This window comes from Nuphar pumila, chromosome 3 (assembly GCF_984573655.1).
Source record: "Nuphar pumila chromosome 3, dmNupPumi1.hap1.1, whole genome shotgun sequence".
Lineage (NCBI taxonomy): Eukaryota > Viridiplantae > Streptophyta > Magnoliopsida > Nymphaeales > Nymphaeaceae > Nuphar > Nuphar pumila.
Window position 1 is genome coordinate 90,522,988 of NC_143251.1, and position 20,283 is coordinate 90,543,270.

General features: G+C 38.5%; 2 protein-coding genes across 2 annotated transcripts in view; one reads left to right on the forward strand and one right to left on the reverse strand.

Annotated features, from left to right (window-relative positions):
* The first annotated feature begins 4,197 nt into the window (after positions 1–4,197).
* Positions 4,198–20,283, forward strand: part of LOC149843122 (uncharacterized) — a 28,343-nt gene continuing 12,257 nt past the window's right edge. The window contains exon 1 of the mRNA XM_090001709.1: positions 4,198–4,682. Within this exon, the coding sequence (XP_089857835.1) occupies positions 4,548–4,682 (135 nt within the window). The 5' untranslated portion in view covers positions 4,198–4,547. The remainder of the gene's footprint in view (positions 4,683–20,283) is intronic.
* On the reverse strand, positions 7,850–11,018 carry LOC149843123 (uncharacterized). Its single transcript, XM_090001708.1, has 4 exons — positions 9,107–11,018; positions 8,617–8,995; positions 8,189–8,514; positions 7,850–8,112 (listed from the first exon to the last, which is right to left on the reverse strand). Exons 1-4 carry the CDS (start codon positions 10,869–10,871, stop codon positions 8,000–8,002), a joined length of 2,583 nt encoding a protein of 860 aa, XP_089857834.1. The 5' UTR covers positions 10,872–11,018; the 3' UTR covers positions 7,850–7,999.

Below are 20,283 nucleotides of genomic sequence, written 5' to 3' on the forward strand. Positions count from 1 at the left end.
ATAAACAGAAGATTGATCAAGAGAAGGAAATCAAGAAAGACTCTAACCATAGGGATCGACCAGCTCAAAAGAATCATAATCCAAATCAAATGGACTCTAATAAAGATGCCTTAATTAATCAAGGAGTTAAGTTAGAATTCTTCAGAAAATCTCGGTTCAATTAGAACACTCCATGGCCATCCATCTGATGTAGATCAAGAAACTGTTCTAGATGAAACTCTACATTATCAAGATAAATGTAGAGTCTTAGACATTTATGAATTGTGTTTTGAATAATCCAGAAGGGAGAATATAAAGAGAACCATCTTAAATCTGGTGTCTTTGTACTTGAGTGAATTGTTTATTTTACTTTAGCATAGTACCTTGCAAGGTGGTTCATCCAATCAATAGATCCCAAGCATCTAGTCATTGAGCCGAGCACCACGGGCCTACGACCGGATCTACTGTCCCAATATTGCCTCATAAAATCAATTTATTTTGCTTACCAGGGAATAAAAGAGGGCCACTTGTTGTAAATTATGTGATATCCTACATTGGAATACGTAAGATGAGAGAGGGTTGTGGTAAAGTAGGAAGCCATTTTCCCACGCTTAGTTGATGATGCAAGATTTCAATTTTCTCTTTTCCTTTTTGGCCAAGAAGTCATGACCCCATATTTGTCTTTTCAAGCAATTTGGTGTTCATTTCCTCTTTGACTAAGAAATATGGGTCAATGTTTGATTCTAGAAGGAGAGTTCAATTTCTTAAATTAAACAACAATTATCCTTGAATTAGTTGGCAAACCCTTTTTCAAAGACATAATTTATTTGACAAAAGTTTGGTCAAGACTCATGAAGCCTAACAAGTTTGGGAGAATGAAACAGCTGGGAGCCTGTAAGTTATCAAAGTTGCCCCTTGGCCTTGTTTTCAAACTGATGACTTGCCGTGCACGTTTGCTTTGGTCACGTACATAAGGGATGAGTCATCACGTTTGAGAAAGTTCAAGCTTGATGTCACAGTCTTGTGACCGACTTCCTTAAATTTCAATGTTGGAGCATCCTCAAGTGACGATAATAAATATACCTTGCATTTTTTCATGTTTGTAAAAAGCATGAGAAGCATTCCCAACTGAGAATCACAATCGTAACTTGCATTTTTATTTTCTCATGTCCTTAAAACATGAAATGTTGTCATTTTGATTTGCATTTTAAGAAATTCTAATTTTTCACAGGGCGTTACAATGTCCCTAGTGGGCCCTTCCTTCGGGAAAAAATGCCCCTAGTGGTCCCGAGCTGTTGTTGATCTCAGATTTATTTTTTTTGATTAATTAATATATATATATATATATATTTATTAGTTAATCTTGTTGGTGTTATGTATAAAAAACACAAGAAAAATATAAACAATGAATTTCTCACGAGAAAAACGTCAGCGTTATTTTCCCATTTTTAAACTTTAAGTCACTATGGTTCACTCTAGATAAGATCTTGCCAAAGTCAAGCTCAGCATGAGTCCACATTTTTTGTGGCGAATCATTGACCAAACAATCAAGATACAAAACCCGAGCCATTGAGTCCAATTTGGTCAAAGAAAGATGGGGTTCGGTCAGAGGTTTGGGCTCTGACACTGGGGCTGACTTTGACCTATAAAAATGAGTCGCCTTCTCAACTTAGCCGAGAGAGGATCGGGTGCAATATGATTGCACAAAAATTGTGCATTAAGCACCCGATCGCCATCCATCAGGTCTTGGGCCCCAAGTGCTCAATGCACACGATCATATTGCACCTGATCTTTTTGCAACTTAGCCGGAGTCTATAATATGCATTGAAAAGTAATGGATCAGGTGCCGTATCATTTGGACCCGGAATTGACTCCATTGAGATCTGCGTACGGGACTAAGCACACCTAAATCTTTACTTGATCCAGCCCATTTTCAAGCCTACATCTGATCTGATTGATATTGAGATTAAATAGGTCCATCAAGCACAGCATTTACATACGTATTTTAGACGGAAACGTGGACTTGATCCTGAATCCTGACCCGGACCAGATCCTGCTTGATGGATCCTTTTGAATCCTAGACTCATCCACGAACAGAACGGTCCATGTTTTTCATTCATTAACCTTTTTTGGTGAACGGGTTCCTGAGCAAATAATATTCGGACCGCCGGGTCCAAATTTCAGAGGAATCTGGTCAACACACTGATTCGGTGGAAGGTGAGGCCTTCTTAGTAGGTCCAGTGGCATCAACGTAATATTAACAGTAGGAAAAGGTGATTCTCCTAAGTCCAGCGGCTTCACCCGAATAAATCGATAATGTCCTTCGGTAGAAACGCCGAAGTCTCCAGATTCCCTTTTTGACCACCTTCTCCTTTGGACAGGTTTCAACTTCCAACTGACCTGGATCCGCTTACTCTGCCCGTTTTGGATCCGGATAGGTAAATGATTTGCTCCAGTTAAGAGGTCTCCAAATCTCAATCCAACAAGAACACCATTTTGGATTTTAATTAAGATCGAGCAGTCCAGTTCAGATAGTGGGGATATAAGGGTCTCATTCCGTTTGTATATGCGCATAATCTTATCTGATCTAATGAGACATAGCATAAGTGAATTTGGGTTTGGACTTGGAACTCAGGTGAAGTGACCTTTACCTGAAACTAGGGCTGAAAATGGATCGGATATGATCAGATATCCGATCTGAGTTCAAACGTATTACATTCCGATTTGAATCCTTTAAGTAAAACCCAAATCTCCATTCTGATCGGATTTGGATCTGTTCAATCCGACTCCTTTCACGTTGGGGTTGGATTCAGAGCAGTATTTTATGTCGGATCTAAAGTATTTTATGTCGGATCTAAAATTGATCTTAATCAAAATCCCACCTGGTTGCGATTTTTGCATATAAACGGCTTTGTTTTCTTCTATTTTCCTGGGATCCAGTAGAATCACTTGCATTTTCGAATATGGATTCAACCATCCTCATCGGATCTTATTCAGATATGGAGCTGAATTCGGATCTATTGTTTGGATTTCAGATTTGGATTCTGATTTGTCAGGATCCGGTCAGAAACAACCTGTTTTCACCGCTACTTGAAACCAGATTAGCTTAATACCTTCATTGGACCTTTATCAGATACAACAACTACTACGCCTTCATCCCAAAACAATTGGGGTCGGCGATATGAACCAACAAAGAAAATCATTTTGGGTCTTCCACATGAATCCTTCTCCTCCATTCATTTCTATACAATGCCATGTCCTCGGTGAGGTTCAAAGCATTCATATCCTTTCCTATCACCTCCATCCATGTCTTCCTAGGCCTACCTCGACCACTTTTAACTAATATATTTTTCCATTTCTCCATCCTTCTAACTGGAGCATCATTAGGCCTTCGTCGAATATGTCCAAACCACCGTAAACAATTCTCTCTCATCTTATTTTCAATGGGTGCAATGCCTACCTTCTTACATATCTCCTTGTTTTGAATCTTATCTTTTATTGTATTTTCACACATCCATCTCAGCATACGCATCTCAGCTACACTCATTTTTTGAATATAATGTCTCTTGGCAGCCCAACATTCAGTACTATATAGTAAAGTTGGCCTAATAATTGTCCTATAAAACTTTCCCTTCAACCGCAATGACATTCTACGATCGCACAACACTCCAGTTGCACTCTTCCATTTCATCCACCCAACCTTTATCTTATAATTTACATTTCCATCAATTTCTCCAATGATAGATCCCAAATATTTGAAAGAATCATCCACCGGTATTTCTTGCTCACCAAGCTTCACTACACTTCCATCACTACTTCGTTGCTTACTAAATCAACATTCCATGTATTCTGTCTTACTCTTACTCAACTTAAAACTTCTTGCTTCCAATGTCTCTTTCCATAATTCTAACTTAGCATTGAATGTAGATAATCTTATTTTGTAGGGTATCGAGAAACGGATACCGAACTTGACCATGTGTCTGATCGGATCTAGAGGGGCTCACCAAAACCCAACAACTAAATCGGGTTTAGACCAATATCCGGTAAGATGTTATCCAAACAGTTGGACGGGTCCCTTTATGAGAAAACGGATCCGTGTCCGAATCCAGTAAATACAGTCTCTCTCTCTCTCTCATGGAATCGCTTCTTCGAAACTTCCAAAGTAGAGGGTTAGGGTTTCTTTTTATACTGCACTCTCTCTCTCTCTCCTCCGTCCTTGTCTCTTTCCCTAATTCTGTCACAAATTCCCCCCGATTTTCGGGTGTTGGTTTTCTCTACATTCGCGAAACAGTCTTCCGGAAATCTAGGGTTTCACTCTGGAATTTAGGTTCTGAAATCTAGGGTTTTCCGTTTATGCCTTTGTGTTTATCGGAGATCGATGTATTTTTACCTTTGAACCTCTGGAATTTAGGTTCTGAAATCTAGGGGTTTATGGTGGAAAAATTAGGGCTTTGGGATTTCTGGTGGGAATTAGGGTTTCTTCGGTTCCGTTTGACCTGAGAATTTAGAGGATTTGGGAATTGTTTGTTATTTTGGGGAGAATTTCGCGGTCTCCTGATCGGTAACAAATGCGCGCACCGTCGATTCTCGCTCAATGCTTGCCCGGTTTGATCCCGAACGACCGAGGTAGTCAAACCATTTCGGAGGTTTCGGAGAGAGATCTTCCGGTTCCTTCGCCCGCTGTCGAGGTTCTCCCCTCAAAGGTGCATAATTTTCTTCCATGCCTAGCTCACAATTTTTTCTAGTGTTTATCTAATTCTGAGTTGGGGCGTGAAGTTGTTTGCTTGACTGACTGATTTTTTTGGATTTCTTTATGTTCAGTGTTTGAGTTTTCTTTTTTCCCAGTTGTGTCTTTCAATTAGAGTGTATTTTTGTTACGGTTCAAGCTCTATTTTTGGTTTTTATATGTGTTCTTTCATAGATCAGTATTTGCAATTTTTTACCGTGTTGCTTTTTTTAGTAATTAATGCTAATTCACACTGCCTACATGCTGATTTTAAGACACAATTTTGCTTGGCAAAAAACTGGATATCAATAGACTCAAATAATTATTATCTTAGTTACCTAACTTTGAAGGAAGAATAATGGGAATGTAGTTTGTTTGTTTGTTTGTTTGCAAGGTTACCTACCTCTTTGACTCCTAGATTATAACTGAAATGCTTCGACACCATATTGTTGTTATCTCTAGTCGATGAGTCTCTTATAGTTGGGGACTTTTTCTTATTTTCTGGTACAATTTTATGCCCTTTTTATTTTTGTTTCTTTCCTTTTTAATTTTTTCATGTTTGACATTTCATGTATGCTTCTAGACATGCTCTAGGGATGGCCTGCTGAATACAAAACATTGACAAGGTCATTAGTGCCTCTGAGGAAGGTGTACTTAGGTATAATTTCACTAGGATGCATAATATAATTGTGTATACTCTAGTACACTGCTTATGATGTATTGATATGTTTATTCGTTTTATCAGCATCAATTGATTGCACTAGTTTCACATCTTGGTCTGCTATGTGTGTGTATAAGAGAGAACAAAATATTCATTCTAGTTACATTTTGATCCTCTACATGAATATGTAAGACAAAATATTCATCATTGTGTCTGAAAACTCAACTGGAATACATGAATATGTCATAAATATCAAACTCGAGAGACTTTGTATCAAAGTTGCCAGTCGAGGATGCGGGAGCGGGAAGCGGAAGTGGAAGTGGAAGTGGAAAGCGAGGCACTTTCAAAATTTTAGGAAGCAGGAAGCGCTGGACAACTTAGAATTGAACTAGGAATCGAACCGGAAGCGACCTAGGAAGCGAACCGGAAGTGACCTATGAAGCAAGGGGGAAGCAAAAAAAGAGAAAGAGAAAAATAAAAATAAAAATACAAAAAAAATGAAAAAAGGGGGAAGCGAGCTTCTCAATTTTTTTTGTGCTTCCCAACACATTTCAAAAGCGCGATGTTTCACGCTTCGGGGAAGCGCGCTTCCCCATTCCCTATGCATAAATATTTACCAATCATACTATGTTACAAACTGAAGATGACATCAACATCATTTTTGTAATTGTAGATGCCAATACTAGGTTATTCATTTTCTCTCATTTAAAATTATATTGATCTTATCATAATGATTTTTTATAACCCTTGATAATGAATACACAAATTATACATGATATCAAGTTAACAACACACTAAGGCCACAATTGTTGATTCATCCGACAAATGCCAATGAACCATGATCTGCTTCACCACATGTGATGTGGGAACCATGATTTTCCGAATTGCTGTAATGGTGATTATATTGATGTCATAATTATTTCAGACTATCCTTTATGATTGGTAGATGAATCATATATGGTATCAAGTCAACAACAGCGTAGCCACAATCATTGGTTCACTATGTCACATAGGTGCGGGTGCGGCAATGCGACACTTTAAAAAAACTTGGGTGCGGGGGTGCAGGAGGGTATATATATAATTTTTAACACTAATGAAATAAAAAAATAATTATCATAATATCATCAAATCAATTCATCATCATGCATGCAATAAATCAAATTAACAATCTACAATTAACAAAATCATGTAATTGTCAAATATAGATGAACCAAAAAAATCGCATAACAAAGAAGAAGAAAGTTTACATAATTTTCATCAATTAATGGTCAATATTTTATTATGATTTTTTTCATATATTGCATCACACATTTTATAAGAAAATTTGTAACTTCAATTACTTTTTTTTTTATATTTCTTCCTTTTCAGTCAAAAACTCTATGATGAGCAAAAAACTAAATATCATTATGAATATTTGAAAAGAAATTGTTTTGATTTAAAAAACTTAATAATTTATTTAATAACAAACAAACAAAATGGTTTTGAGAGTTTGGGTCTTACAAAATTGTTTCTTCACCATCACAGGACTCGTGATTCATGATCTTACTTGCTAGGATAAGCTCATGCACTCCTACGAACTGAAAGTTACTTGTGATTTCACCTCAAACTCGTATTATCTTAGGAGCTGATCATCGCTCATGATCATGTGAGTTCGAGCTCGAGCCGCACAAAAGCTTGACTTGTTTTGCTATTCAAACTGCTCATGAGACGAGCACAAACATTGGTTGTTCGTGATTGATCTGAGCCGAGCCAAGCTCGTGACAAATACGAACCGAGTTCGAGCTATTAAAATTATTTAATGAGTTGAGCCCGAACAACCCCTGTTCGGTTCGTTCAGCTCATTTACCATTGGTGAGGGGAGAGAGATTGAGAGAGATAGAGGTACGCAGACAGAGGGGGCCAGGGATTTAGCCGAGAAGAGTGAGAGAGACGAGGGGAAAGAGATTGAGAGAAAGAGAGAGGTACACAGAGAGAGGTGGGCGGGGGTTAGCCAAGAAGAGCGAGATAGACGAGGGGCTATGTCACATGGGTACGGGTGCGACACGGGTGTGGAGCAATTTCAAAAATTTTGGACATGGGGACACAACTATGTATATATATTTAAAATATATATATATATATATATATATATATATATATATATATATATATATATATATATATATATATATATATATATATATATATATATATATATATCAGAGTTGCCAGTCGAGGAAGCGGGAGCGGGAAGCGATACGGGAAGCGGAAGCGGGAAGCGAGGCACTTTCAAAAATTTAGGAAGCGGGAAGCGGGGGACCACTTAGGAGCGAACCGGGAAGCGTCTCGGAAGCGACATAGGAAGCGTCTCGGAAGCGACATAGGATGCGAACCGGAAGTGACATAGGAAGCGAATCGGAAGCGACATAGGAAGCTATAAATTTCTAAATTGTAAATTATAAGCTACAATGTTCTAAACTCTAAGTCTAACCTTAAAATTAACATAATCCACTACTTCACTTCATCATGCAAGATTCAAAATAAAAGTATACCAAAAAAATATTATAAGACCATGACAAAAAAGTAACATAAAAGTTTTTAAGTTGGACAACTCCAACTACATCATAAAAAAAAAATAATAATTCAAGAGTTCATTAATCTGTCATCTTTCTCTTCCCCTTCAAGTCAGCAATAGATCGCGAACTTTCTGCATCATCACGTGCATCTTGTCCTCCACGACCATGTCTTCTGCTCCTTCCTTCATTTCCTATAATGAATACGTTAAAAAGTTAAAATGTTCAAAAACCATAATTTAAAATATAAAAAACACAATATCAACATACCTTGCCTAGGTCTCCGGCTAAAGAAACGATCAATCCGACCATGAGGAACTGATGGTCGCTCTTGTATATCTGCAGTTCTACTAGCTCTGATGGATTGATTTGTATCCTCTTGAACTTCATTTGTACGTATAATTATTGGAGGTAATGGAGCTCTTGGTTGTGCATCTTTATGTTTGGATTTGGAAATAGTGCTTGATTGTTGTGCACTATCATCCAAATCTCTCCATCGCATATCCTCTAATCTCAACGTATTTTCTTCTACAATAGGAAGTTCTGGATTGATATCCCATTTTCGACTAGGCCCTTCTTTATAGCGATTGTTGCACCTTTTATAACAAGAATATAAAATATGAATGTTAATAAACAATCAATGATAAAAAAATAGAAAAAAAATACCAAAACAAAAGTACAACACAGTTTAATTATACCTGTCAATCAATCGAAGATTGGAATGAATATACACTAAGGTATCAGCACGATCTTCATTGAGCCTATTTCTTTTAACATTGTGAATGTAACTATAGGTGCTCCACACTCTTTTTGCAGAAGATGTGCTAATAGGTTGAGATAAAACCTTAATGGCTAATGCTCTCAACTCCGGTGTATCACCACCATAAAAACGCCACCAATTAAGCACTGACATTGTAGGATTCAGTGCATCTATTCGTGCTGCATTTCGGCTAAATCTTCCACTTCTTGATGCAAAAGCCACAAGTTGTGACCTATAAAGTGTAGATAACTCTTCATTTCCAGAAGATATGACTTCAAGCGCAAGCATTGCACCGTCTAAGATATCATTATCCTTTTCTGCAAAAAAAAATGTTTAGTAACTATAACAAGAGAAATGCAAATGAAATAATAAAATAATTAAATCATTTAACTTTAAACTTTATTAAATAGATAGAATTAATTTTTTACCAGGAGAAACTCGTTTGACCCCTCCTGCTGCTGGGATTTTGAGATACTCCGACTCGTAATATTTTGGAGTAAGCATGTGGGCTAGACTATGGAGAGGCACATTCATTCTGTCCCATCTATTTGAGACAATCTTATGAATCTTTTCATATAAATCTGGTTGTCCTTTTAGATTGTCTTTGATTTCCCCCAACATGTTGTCCATGCCTTCATACACTTCACCAATTATAGGGCCTTCCTGATCACAAAATTTAATCATCTTATAGATGGGTTTTGTAATCAATAATGCTAAACGTACAGAATCCCAAAATTCTTCATCAAGAACAGTTGTTTCTGTTGTAACAGCCCTTTTTTTCATAATTTCATCCGTGCATGATTGCTTCCAATCACTCCATCTATCTGAAATTACTGTGAGCCTTAAGCTCTCCCTCACATCAAGCAAGCGTTTCAAAGTAGTATAATGTGAAGCAAACCTTGTTTTTGCAATCTTTATTAATTCTAATTTTTCATTGCTTCTAAAGATTGCTAGTGCTTTTGAATGATTTGTGATATACTTCACAATTTCTTTACTCTGCAAATATGTTTCTTCCAACCAATGAAACTCATGTGCCAAATCCTTGAAGATCAAATTAAGTGTGTGCACAACACAAGGTGACCAAAAAATATACTTGTACGTTTGTTTTAATTCTTCACCTGCTAACTTGCAATTTGCTGCATTGTCTGTAATCACTTGCACTACATTAGAAGGCCCCACAAGTTTAAATCCCGTTTTCAAAAACTCGGCAATGTTTGCAGCTGACTGTTGCACATTAGAAAAATCGCTTGCATATAAGAACATCGAGCCAAAACAGTTTGAGGCAAGTATATTTATCAAGTGTTTGTTCTTGATATTTGTCCAACCGTCTGAGACAATGGAAACTCCAAACTCCTCAAACTTTTCTCGAAATTCATTTAACTCCCTGTGAACACACTCTTTCTCACTGTCAAGCAACGTTGTTCGCGCTTTTTCATATGATGGGGGTTTATATCCGGGCACTTTACTAACTGCAGATATCATCTCTTCCCAATATGGTGATCGAAGCACATTGAAAGGTATGCCATTTGCACACAAAAATCTGATAATTTTGTGATCTACATCATCTCTTTCTACCTTTTTAAAGGTATCACGAATATCAACTGTTTTTCGGCTTCCACTAGATGATGTAGTAATACTAATAGGCTTCTTTGGAGTATCAATTCTTGATCTCCTCAACTCAAATGCACTTGATGAAACCTCCACTCGACGAACTTGCCTCTTAATTTTTTTTGCCAATTCTGCATTTTTTGCAACTTCAGGGCAAAAGGCAATCCCAACACTTTGTCCCTTTGGAGATCCCATGAGATGTGCAAAAACTCGAGTATATGACCCATGATAAATATTTTTGCAGTGCCTGCACATAAAAACTTGGGTTCCACCTTGCTTTCCTTGCCCACTCTTCTTTTGTTTCAATACATGGCTCCATAACACTGTTGTTTTATGCATGCTAGGTGGTTCATCATCTTGGTCATCTTCAGAATAGTAGTCATCCAAGTCATATTCTTCTTCATCTTCCTCATCAAAACAATTTTCGTTTCGGTCCTCAAACTGATATGGACAAGCAGAAGACCTCTTCTTGCCCTTCCCAACACCACTAGATGATTCATGCTCCAAATTGTACAAAGAATCGTCATCGTCATCAGAATTATCGTGATCATAGCTTGAGATGGTCATTAATGAAGCAAAGAACATGCAAATATATCTGCATCATAAAAGTATCAGAATCAACCTAAAACACTTAAAAAAAGCTATTATTAACAGTAAATAATGGAGAGTGAAGAACACAAAGCATGGGGATGTAAACAAAAGACTAAGCTAAAAAAGGGGGGGAAATTACGTGCAATCTGACTATCACTAAACTAAATACTCAAACAGGCACTTCAAGTTCTAATAAGAAACAAGCAACATAAATAACTGAGAATATAGAGAGCGAGAATAGTTTGATTGAACTGCTAAATCAGATCAAGAACATATAAATCCAGTTTTCTTTCAGGACTCCACTAAAGTTCAATACCCGACTCATTGGGAAATTCTCCAAGTACCCATCAACTTAATTTTGCACAAATGGAGAACATTAAAGTGCTACCAGCCTTGGCAAACATTGATCTCTGAGACAATAGACTTAGAACTGAGGTTCTAAATCATTACAGTTATCTTCTTCATGATAATGTTCATTTACTATTTGTACCAGGCACCAGCTCACATCCTCCAGCAGCTCTCAGCCTCTCACTGTACATCAGACTGAAGAAATAACTTTTAAAATGTGGGAACAACACACTCAAATGCTCTCCAATAAAACAATAATATTGCATATTATACCCGTTATACACCAATTAGTAAAAAAATTATTCATCAGTGTAGAATAGTTAAGATCATTAAAACCATCAACAATATCATGTTATCTCTAATGATACTTCCACCCCATCCGGTGCACTGATTTTCTTTGCCAACTGATGAAGTATAAAATGAACTTCCACATACATTATCACCATCATATCATAAACAACTGAAGAGTTAAATAAGAAGCTACAACACATAATGGCCAATGCAAATTAACAATCCAGCTATATCAGAAAAGTTTTGTGACGAATGCATACCATCTGTTTAGATAAGAAGTTAATATTACATTGCTTACGCTATCAATAGACTAGTATCATGGAGACAATAAAAAACAACCCACTGCTTCATGCAGAATGAATAAAAAAAACGGCTGCGATAATGAATCAGAAACTAAAAAAACTACAAACAAACCCTTGATCTACAATAACAAAAAAACCCTTGATAGTTATGAGAAATAGACGAGTCAAAAACCACAGTGGTTGTCAACATCGTCTGAAAAAAGGGAGAAAGGGGAGAGGACATAGGGCCACCCTCTGTCCCTATCGCCCACTGTGAGGAAAAGAGGGGGCGGAAGATAGAGGGTGTTCCTCTGTCTCCACCCGGCACCAGCACCAGCACCAGCACCATGAAGAAGAAGTGCGAGACATGGGGGGTGCCCTTGCCTCAGCCACCAGCAGCCATGAGAGAGTCACGGACAGATATACACCCCGAAAAAAAAAACCCTGCGATAGATCTACACCGAGAAAGAAAAAAGAAACCCTTGAATTTGATCACTTTCCCCAAAACTACCCTATTGGATCCCACTGGTGGAGGGGAGCTCGCACGACAGAGAGATAGAGAGAGTGACAGAGCGTGAGAGAGGGGGATAGCGTACCTGAAGGTGAACATCTTCATCTTCGGAAGTCGGTGGAGGCCACCAGAATTTTTTGAGGTCGCCGGAACTCGGAGCTCGCCGAAAACTCGAGAGAGAGAGAGAGAGAGAGAGAGAGAGAGAGAGAGAGAGAGAGAGAGGAGTCGAAACGCGTGAAAAAACAAAACCCTAAGCCCCTTTTGATTTTATTTTTTCACGGGTTTTATAAAATACCCATTTTAACCTTGGTAAAAAATATAAATTCATGTGTAAAAAAAAAAAATTAAGGGCAAACTCGACCTTTCCATAATAGCGTCCCCCTTTAAAGGGGTACGCGTACCTCTTTAAAGGGGTACGCGTACCCCTTTAAAGGGGGACGCGCTTCCTCAATTGAACCTGCGCTTCCCCTCGCGTTTCGGAAGCGCTGCGTTTCGCGCTTCCGAAACGCGTCCCGGGGAAGCGCGCTTCCCCTATTCTATAGGCGTTTCCGGTAACTCTGATATATATACATAACAATAATAAGATTATAAATTTTAAAGCAAAAATAAAAAATTAATTCTATTGAAGTAACAACACAAACTTACCAAAATATAATACATAAAGAAGCTTGTGAGTGTGATAACAACAAAACTTATCATAAATCAGCCTCATCGTCTGAATTAGAGGGAAGAACAGAATCGAGGTAGTCCATGTTGAGAGTATGCAAATCATGTTCTTCCTCCAAGTCAAAATCTTTTGGATTTACATTCCAATACTTGGATGGTCCACAATTGCATCAAAATATGACTTAGTATCTAACTTCAAACTTTGAATACAAATATTTAAATATGAACTTTGAATACAAAAGAAAAAAAGTACCTATTACTCATCTTTGGTGCGACGATAAATTAATCGTAGATTAGAGTGAACATAAACCAAATCCTCTGCTCTTTTACTAGTGAGTTTATTTCTTTTAATGTTGTGAATTTGAGCATATGTACTCCAATTTCTTTCACAACACGATGATGTAGTAGGTTGGGATAACAACTTCATTGCAATACGTTGCAGATTTGGTGTCTCTGATCCATATGTTGCCCACTAATTAAGGTGATCTTCCTCGTCCTTTGCCATAAGTGCTGCTAAAGAATCAAATCTCCCGATAGAGAACTTTCCAAACTCACTATTTACAACCTTAAACATGTGATGTTCATTAAAAAGTCTTCTCAAATATATCATTTTATTACTTGATATCTCAGGATCTTCATTTAGAGAAACACAACCAAGACCTGTCAACCGTTTTTTTGCATAATATTTTGGATTGAGAGAGTGTGCCATTTAATGCAAAGGTGTATTGCTTTTATCCCATCTTCTCACTAAAGCTGAATGTACATGATTGTAAAATTCTGAATCATCAAGTGCAAAATTTTTCTTCTCATGTTTGAAAATGATACTTTGAACTTTTTCAATCATATTGTCCCACATTTCATAAATTCTATGAATCATGGGTACATCTCTGTCAACATTTCCTAAATAGGCTCTGTAAATTCAACAAAATATGTAATTTTATCCCACCAAAAATCATCACAGATGCATTTTTTGATAGTGTGCGCCTTAACTTCATCTTCATTATGATAAAAATCTCATTCTTGATCAACCACCATCATCATCAATGCATTCTTGAGTTGCTTAATTCTTTTCGTCATAATAATGAGAGAAGCAAAACGAGTTTCAACAACTTTCAGTAACTTGAGATCAAAATGCCTATTAAATATAGAAAGGGCATGATGGTTTACAATAAAATTTCTAATATTTCGAACATCATGCTTTATTTTTTCAATCCATAAACACATTTCACGTGCATGTGCATCATTTTTTGATGGATTGCATATACTCTTAAGTGCCAAATTTAAACTGTGTGCTGCACAAGGAGTCTAAAAAATATGTGAATATGTATCTTCACTTGCCAAATTCATTCTTGCATGACTGCAAACTGGAGCGTTGTCAGTAATGATTTGCACAACACTTTCTTCACCCACTTTTTTTATCATTTCGACAGATAATCTCTATAAATATTCAACATCTTTATACTCCCCAGATGCATCAATAGTCTTCAAAAAGATTGACCCATTAAGTGAGTAAGCAATGAATTTTATCAGTGATCGCCTTTGTATATCAGTCCACCCATAAAAAACAATAGACACTTCATGTCGTTTCCATGCAAATTTTTTGGTCTCTAACAAGTCTTCAATTCTATTTTTTTCTTCTGCAAGAATGACTCTTCTTAGTTTTTTCTGAACTACGAGGCACATAACTACTCAAATTACAATTAGCCAAAGATGTAATCATATCTTTCCAGTATGGACTTCTAGCTACATTAAAAGGAATTGAACTTGCGTAAAAAAATCGACCAATCTTTTTATCAATTTCTGCTTTTGCTATGTTTTTGAATGACCCTTGTATTGTGTTATTGCCTTCCATCTTTCTTTTCTTCAAAAGCTCTTCTTGTTCATCACCCCTACCGAAGACCCACGTGTGGCAAGGGTATCACCCCTGCCATGCTGGGCAAACGATCAACAAAGGGAGGTGGAGCCCCTTGTCGAATAGGTTCAAGGGGGCAGGGGCTTCGCCCCTGCCAGCCCGAACGGGAGGACCGACAGGCCCTGCCTTCCGACACAGAAGAAGGCGGGGGAAAGAGGGGCTCGGCTGACAGGCCGGGCCCGCCTCGCCTGTCGGAGCAAACTAACACGAGGGGGGTCGAGCCCCTCCTCTGCGGAATAAGAGGCGCAGGGATGGGCCAAGCCCTTCCTGCGAGCAAAGGGTGTAGGAAAGGGGGGGTCGAGCCCCTGCTTGTCCTACAATAAGGAGGGTCGACAGGCCCTGCCTGCCGGCAATGAAGGAGAGGACGAAGAGGGGAGGGGAAGAGCCGCAGAGGGGGGAGGGCCCCTCCCCTGTACAGAAGGAACAGGGAAGCTGGAAAGGGATCGGCCCCTCCCCTATGGAAACAGGGCAGCAGAGAGGGGCTCAGCCCCTTCCCTGCGAAAATGGGGCACCGGGGAGGGGGGGGGATCGAGCCCCTGCTTGTCCTACAATAAGGAGGGTCGATAGGCCCTGCCTGCCGGCAATGAAGGAGAGGACGAAGAGGGGAGGGGAAGAGCCGCCGAGGGGGGAGGGCCCCTCCCCTGTACAGAAGGAACAGGGAAGCTGGAAAGGGCTCGGCCCCTCCCCTATGGAAACAGGGCAGCAGAGAGGGGCTCAACCCCTTCCCTGCGAAAATGGGGCACCGGGGAGGGGCTCGGCCCCTCCCCTACAAAAACGGGATGGCAGGGAGGGGCTCGACCCCTCCTCTGCGCAAACAAGAAGAAGAAGATGACAACGAGAGGGAGAGAGATATTACCTTAGAGGTGGCTAGAAAAAGGGATGTCGTCGACGTTGGGAGATGGCGCACGGGGGGTGTTGGCGTCGGCTGTCGAAATACGACGAGCGGGTGGGAGAAAGGAGCGTCGGGGTTGCTGGCGCAAGGAAACAGGAGAGAAAAGGGAGGGTCGAGGGGCGGTGGCAGAGGGTCGCCGACTGCGGTGGCCTGCCTTGGATGGGAGAGGACCCTAACCATCACTTCTTTAAAAAGAATTCGAGAGCGGACCTCGATACTATCTTGGATTTGGGTCGGGTTCGGATCCGAACCTGACCCGAGTCCAAATTAATTTTCAGAAATGGACAAAAATAGACTCGGTCAAAGTTGACCGAGTCAAAAATTTGGGCAGACTCGGCCCTTGTGCGTTGACCGAGTTCGACACTTAGTTGACCGTGTCCGCCACGTGTTCGAAGCCGCACCAGTGTCGGGGCATGTCGACATGGGTACGTCGACCTTTTAGTCGAGTCCGTGTGACTTAGACGAGGGGAGAGAGATTGAGAGAGAGAGAAGGGAGACGTACCCGGGTTGATGTAACTTTTTTTTAAAAGTATTTTCAATAAAAATAGTTAAACCGTGCATCAAATTATAAATAACCGGTTCACACTAGTGGTGAAGTCCGGGTCGAACTCAGGGAATGAGTTAAAACCTCCCAAACAAAACAATCTTTATTGCTTTAAAAGTAAACAAAGCGCAATTAAACCTATTACAAGTGTCAGAGCAAAAATAAAATTATTACAACCCAGATTAATTAAATGGTCTAATGCGCTAAAAAAAATAAAAAATAAGAAAATGAAAATCGCATGTCCTCGTTTGCTTGCAATCTAGCTCCTGTTATCCGTGCGTGTACGACCCTGGTATGCTTATCACTGCTGCGTTTCAATAGAAATCAAGAAGCTCACGCCCACATGCAAAACTCAAAGCCACACAAGAACAAAAGCAACTAGACTACTTATTATAGGTACTGTTAGTTGCAATAAACTAATAATTGAATTGAATCTAAAAACAAAAATCTATATGTATTTAAATCTAAGGAAAGAAAAGGTCTAAACTAAAAAAGAAATTATTTTGCACGGTTTGCCAAATCGCGATTTTCAAAACCAGATTTTTTTTATTTGTAACTCAATATGCATTAAAACCGTGAGCTATTATGCTAATCTAATACCGAAAAAGTAATAAATTACTAATCTATCATTAACTAACAAAAAAAAAATTGTAAGCACACAAATCAGGTTCAACCGTTGCCCTGCGAAAGGATGATCTGCAGATCAGTCGGCAACTCAGAATGGGCGATCGGGCTGACAAATCTGTTGTCCATCAGGCCGGCAGATCAGTCAACTGATCAAGCTGCAGATCGGCAGCCTGATTAGGCTGGACGTCGGCTGGCCTGGTCTGCTGACAGATCTGGTCGGCAGATCTGTGTAGAAGATCTGGGCTGGCAGATTGGTTTTGCTGATCGATGGCAAACCTGCTGGCCTGATCTGGTTGGCAGATCTGTGTCACAGATCTGGTCGATCGATCTGATCTGATTTAGTCGTCAGATCTGATATAAAAAGAACAACCCTTTTTTTGTTATTTTCTGTTTAAACAAGTAAAAAAAACTAAACTATAATATGGAAATAATCTAATCAGAAAAACTAACCTATGCAGCAAACTAACAAAAAAAAAAAGACAAACAAATGCGTGCATAAATTAAAGAAAACTAATCTATATGCAGCAAATTACAACAAATAAAAATATAAAGAAAAGGGGGAGAAGCGACTCACCTTGGGTTCGCCTCCGACGGGCTGGAAAGAGAAAGACTGGCCTTCCCTCTTCTCTAAAATGTGTCACGTACCTCCGGAGATGAGCTTCAATCCAAGAGAGGAGAAGGAAGATGAAGAAGAAAGAGGACAACACGATATATATATATATATATATATATATATATATATATATATATATATAGAGAGAGAGAGAGAGAGAGAGAGAGAGAGAGAGAGAGAGAGAGAGAGAGAATTCCAAGGAGGGAAAGACACCCCCTCTCTTTTAAAATCCCTTTTTATATTAAGGGCTTAGGGTTAGAAGGGGTTTTAAGAAAATTTCTAAAAAAAGCTCCTAATCTCAATGATTTTCAAAATGCCTCAATTTAAAAATATTATTTATAAAAACATGTTAAAAGATAAGATATTTCTAAAACACAAGTGTATCAAATTTGGAGTTTTAAAATTTTACCCGATCTGTTTTGTTTATTGGGCTTGATCCAAAAGTCTTCCATTTGTTCATTTTCACCCCAAATTCGATGGAATTCAACACAAAGCTCTCTTGCACGACAACACATCAAAATCGACTAAACACGGGCTTTTAAACCTTGAATATGCGCAAGATCATGCATAAAAATATGAATAAAATATGCATGATTAAATTCTCCTATGCTTATCGTTTGCTAGTCCTCGAGCAAACTTTATTCCTAAACTAAGCGAAAGCAGAACAAAGCATGCAAATTAATAGCCTAACTCACTTTCGTAGGAATCACGATTGCATTTAGCATATGCAACAAGTCTTTTAAACTCATGGATTACCACAGTGGACGAGTGAGGTCTCATGAGGGTTTGCAGGGATGCTACTCACAAACATCTCTATTATGCATATGTAAGAATTCTTCAAAAGGCATTAGGCAATTAAAAAATTAATTTAAACAAATATTTCATGCAATTACATTCTCATAACATATTTAGAGCTTAACATGCCTCCACGGTAGAAAACTTTTTCTTTGACTTTCTAAAATTTGTAATTATCTATGTTTTTTTCTCAGAAAATCATGTATGATCATGCTATTGTCCATTTATCATCACTTGTATGTTTTTGCACAATTTTTTCTCAATTATTTGTAATCAATAAAATTTTCATTAAACTCTTGTTATTTTTCTTTTCTTTTTTTCAAATTTTTACACTTTTCCTTTTGTTTTTTCAATTGAGCACTATTTCAATGTTTAGGTTTTCGTGACCCATGTAGCGAGCCTTGAGCCGGTGACTCCAGGCCAGACGACCTTAAGGCACCAGATAAAGAGTATCCCTCAGACTTAATTGCTCGAGTCATTGGACCTTAGACTTTTTATAGTTATCCTGTCATGTGCAATGTCTACATCTCTTAGGCTCTGTACTAAGTCCATGTAACAGGCTTTCAGGCCGGTGGCTCTCAAACTAGATGGCTTTAGGGCACAAAGTGTAGAACACCCCTCAGGCTCTACTTACTCGAACCAAATAGGCCACAAATGTCAACTATATAAGGAAGTGATATCCTTAGTTGTCCTTTTCAACACGGGAAGCACTTCAGCTCGTGTTTCAACTCAGTTGCTGGGGAACAACCAAGACATCAAACAAATTAAACATATGCTCTTTTTCTTTTAAGCTCTTATTTTTTTATATTTTTTATTTGCTTAGTTTTTCAATAAAAAAAGCAAGACTGTGCATATTCATACTTGTGATTCAAAATAGACTCTAACATTCATATACAATCTTTTCTTTGAAATCCCCATAAATAATTACTCTTTCTAGATTAGTTTCATCAAAAATTTTTTACATGGAGCTTAAAAGTATCTAAAATGTTAAATTATGTAAAAACATTTATATATGCTAAATTTGTTTCTCAAAAGCTTAATTTTATGAGTTTTTATCAAAAACAAATACATGGACCAAATTTTTTTTGGGTATGCACGCTATGCCCTCCCTCATGCTTGAATGACACTGTCCTCAGTGTCACTCCCCCATGCTTATATGCAAACTGAATGAATGCACACTAAGGAAATAAAATAAACACGAGAGAAAGGATAGGTACCACCTGATGTATACGATGAAACCCCACATGCGCTAATTTATGCCTCATCCGTACACACCACACAACACACCACACACACAGATGCATGATTTCCTGTCGAGCTGACTATGTAGTTGCTTCTCGAGAGGCTCTAAGTTGTCCTGTCACCTGTACTCATAAATACTAACCAGGAAGTGAAATATATACATGATCTGTCATTCATGCTCATAGAACAAAAAAAAAGAAATATGCAGCAAGAACTACTTGGCTACCAAATATGCACCCTAATCCTAACATAATATACAAATGCACGTTACTCTATATGTCAACGAGGTCAATAACCTCGATTTCCTGGTTCACTGTGACATCTGAAATATAGAGCTTCAGCCTCTGCCCATTGACCTTGAATCTCTTGCCCGTTCTAGGGTCCAGGACATCGACTGCGTCGTGCAAAAATACCTCCTGAACTACAAACGAGCCATCCCATCTTGACTTAAGCTTCCCTGAGAAAAGTTGGAGTCACGAATTAAATAGCCTAACTTTCTTTCCAGGCTCGAACTGCTTCCTCAAGATATAATTGTCATGAAAGTTCTTGGTTCGAGCTTTATAAATTTTGGCACTCTCGTACGCATCATTACGCAACTCCTTGAGCTTGCTCAATTGAAGATTGCGTTATTTGCTTACTTGGGCCATGTCGAAATTGAATTTCTTTATAGCCCAATAGGCCCTC